At 62.2% G+C, this 2,771-nt stretch overlaps 1 protein-coding gene across 1 annotated transcript in view; it reads left to right on the forward strand.

Annotated features, from left to right (window-relative positions):
- Positions 1-2,771, forward strand: part of GRM2 (glutamate receptor, metabotropic 2) — a gene marked incomplete at both ends in the record, with an annotated part of 5,220 nt that overhangs the window by 501 nt on the left and 1,948 nt on the right. Inside the window, 2 exons of the mRNA XM_010160769.1 lie at positions 1,146-2,052; positions 2,751-2,764. Coding sequence (XP_010159071.1) covers positions 1,146-2,052; positions 2,751-2,764 — 921 coding nt within the window. The remainder of the gene's footprint in view (positions 1-1,145; positions 2,053-2,750; positions 2,765-2,771) is intronic.

A 2,771-nucleotide genomic window follows, 5' to 3' on the forward strand; every position in this document is an offset into this window, starting at 1 on the left:
GCTGCAGCCCTGATGGTGTCCAGGGTCTCGCTGGGGACTGCGGGGACCCCCCCACCCACCACAAGCCATGGAACCAATCCGTCTGTCCCCTCTACCCCCCCAACCCGGCCCATGAGGGGCAGCCAGCTGCAAGGGGCACCCACCCTGGGGCGGGTGATGGAGGCAGCGGCCCTATCCTGCCCGCACGGGCACTTGTCCCTTCTCTTGCTGGAGAGCTCTGCATGTCCCCAGGGCGGGGGGCACTATCCCGACCCTGGGTAGGAGCAGTGCCAGGGCAGCACGGCCGGCTGGCAGCTCCGGTTGTGCGGCCCATGAGGGGCAGCCAGCTGCAAGGGGCACCCACCCTGGGGCGGGTGATGGAGGCAGCGGCCCTATCCTGCCCGCACGGGCACTTGTCCCTTCTCTTGCTGGAGAGCTCTGCATGTCCCCAGGGCGGGGGGCACTATCCCGACCCTGGGTAGGAGCAGTGCCAGGGCAGCACGGCCGGCTGGCAGCTCCGGTTGTGCGGCGAGGCCAGGCAGCGGCACTGCTGCGCTCAGGGCCTTCTTGCCATTAGGGACTTCATCGTCGAGAGCATTTGTCCACGTTAATTAAGTCGTGTCTCTTGCCTGGAGAGCAGCGAGACTAGCTTCAACGGTGCGCCCCAGCTCCCCCTTGCTGCTCCGAGAGCCTGGGCTTTAACAGCCTCGTTAGCAGGGTTTTTTCCTCTTTGAATCTAATGAGAGCTTCTGCCGAGCGGCTGGAAAGTTCCGGTCCCGCTAAGGCTCCCGATGTGGGTCATGCAGTTGCTGGTCCCCAGCTCTGCCCTGGCTCCCGGCCCCTCCAGCCCTTTCCTCCCAAGCCACGGGGCTGCCAGGCGCCCCGTCTTTCTCCCTGCCCACGAGCATCTCCCACAGGTCACCCGGGGGCAGTTCCTACTTTTGCCACAAATCCGTTTACCTGCCCCCCCGGCCCTGAATTTTGAAGGGGAGTGCATGAAATATGAAAAAGTAAAATAAATAAATGAGCATATCTGAGGGTTCAGGCAACCGTCTGATTGTGCAGCCTGTCCATCTGTCCGTCCGGACCCCCTGGGTGGGGGTTGGGTTGCTCATCAGCCCTTGGGAGGGGCTGTGCCCCACCGTCCGACACGTGGTGTAGGGCAGGGGTGCTCTGGTGGGAACGTCCCTCTCTGGGGCACGTCTTCAGGCGCTCACCTCTCCTCCTCCACGCAGGTGGCCAACCTGCTGCGGCTCTTCCAGATCCCACAGATCAGCTACGCCTCCACCAGCGCCAAGCTCAGCGACAAGTCCCGCTATGACTACTTCGCCCGCACTGTCCCACCGGACTTCTACCAAGCCAAAGCCATGGCCGAGATCCTCCGCTTCTTCAACTGGACCTACGTCTCCACCGTGGCCTCGGAGGGTGACTACGGGGAGACGGGGATCGAGGCCTTTGAGCAAGAAGCCCGCATGCGCAACATCTGCATCGCCACCTCGGAGAAGGTGGGTCGCTCCATGAACAAGAAGACCTACGATGGGGTGGTCCGGGCTCTGCTGCAGAAACCCAACGCCAGAGTGGTCGTGCTGTTCACCCGAAGTGAAGATGCCCGGGAGCTGCTGGCGGCTGCCCAGAGAGCCAACGTGTCCTTCACGTGGGTGGCCAGCGACGGGTGGGGAGCTCTGGAGAGCGTGGTGGCCGGGAGCGAAGCGGTGGCGGAGGGAGCGATCACCATTGAGCTGGCAGCCTACCCCATTAAGGAGTTTGCCACCTACTTCCTTAACCTCAACCCCTACAATAACAGCCGAAACCCCTGGTTTCGGGAGTTTTGGGAGCAGAAGTTCAAGTGCAGCTTCCACACGCAGGACTGCAGCCGGTATTCCCTCAAGATGGGCAAGTTTGAGCCAGAGTCCAAGATCACGTTTGTGGTCAACGCGGTCTATGCCATGGCTCACTCCCTCCACAACATGCACCAGGCGCTGTGCCCCAATGCCACCAAGCTCTGCGACGCCATGAAGCCCGTCAACGGCAAGAAGTTCTACAAGGACTTTATGCTCAATGTTAATTTTGACGGTGAGTCCGGAGACGGGGTTCGGCTGCTTGAATGGGTATGGAATGGGTGGAGGTGCATGGAGGAGGAAGGAGGCCTGTATTTGACCCAAAGTCCTCCAGCCTGCCCATGCCCAGGGACCCCCTGTGCCGTGGGCTGTGGTTGTCCCAGGATGCCAGCAGCCCACCGTCACCCTTGGGAGGCGACCCAGGCCTTCTGTTCCCAGTGTGCAGAAGCTGGTGACCAACTCCATGCTGGTACAGATGGGTGGGACCAGTCCCACAGGACCCCCTCCATGAACGTGAGTCCTCAGAGACCTCACCTGCAAACACATTTCAGGGATTAAACCGGAGGGAGACCCTTGGTCAGGGACCTACACAGCTGGGGATGAAGTCTAAGTGTGTCCTCCGTGACTTGGCCTGAGCCCAACTACCCAGGTGTCACTGGGAACCAGGAGGGTGCCAAATCCCGCTCTGGGTCCCTCCCCGCAGAGCTGGCTGGGGCTGCTGAGCCCTTGGGCACGCGGGGAGATAGTTCCCCGCCACTGCTTTCCTGCTCCGAACGTGTGCGCAGGCAGCAGCGACGAGCGCGAAGGCAGGGACCAGGTTGGAAGTTCGCCTGTGACCGTGGTGGGATGTGACCCTTTGAAGGAGCCCCCCCCCATGCTGGGAGCTCTCCTGCCCCCCACGGCGGTCACCATCTCCCCTTCTTCTTCCTCCAGCTCCGTTCAGGCCAGCGGACA

This window comes from Eurypyga helias, unplaced genomic scaffold (assembly GCF_000690775.1).
Source record: "Eurypyga helias isolate BGI_N326 unplaced genomic scaffold, ASM69077v1 scaffold22941, whole genome shotgun sequence".
Taxonomy (NCBI): domain Eukaryota; kingdom Metazoa; phylum Chordata; class Aves; order Eurypygiformes; family Eurypygidae; genus Eurypyga; species Eurypyga helias.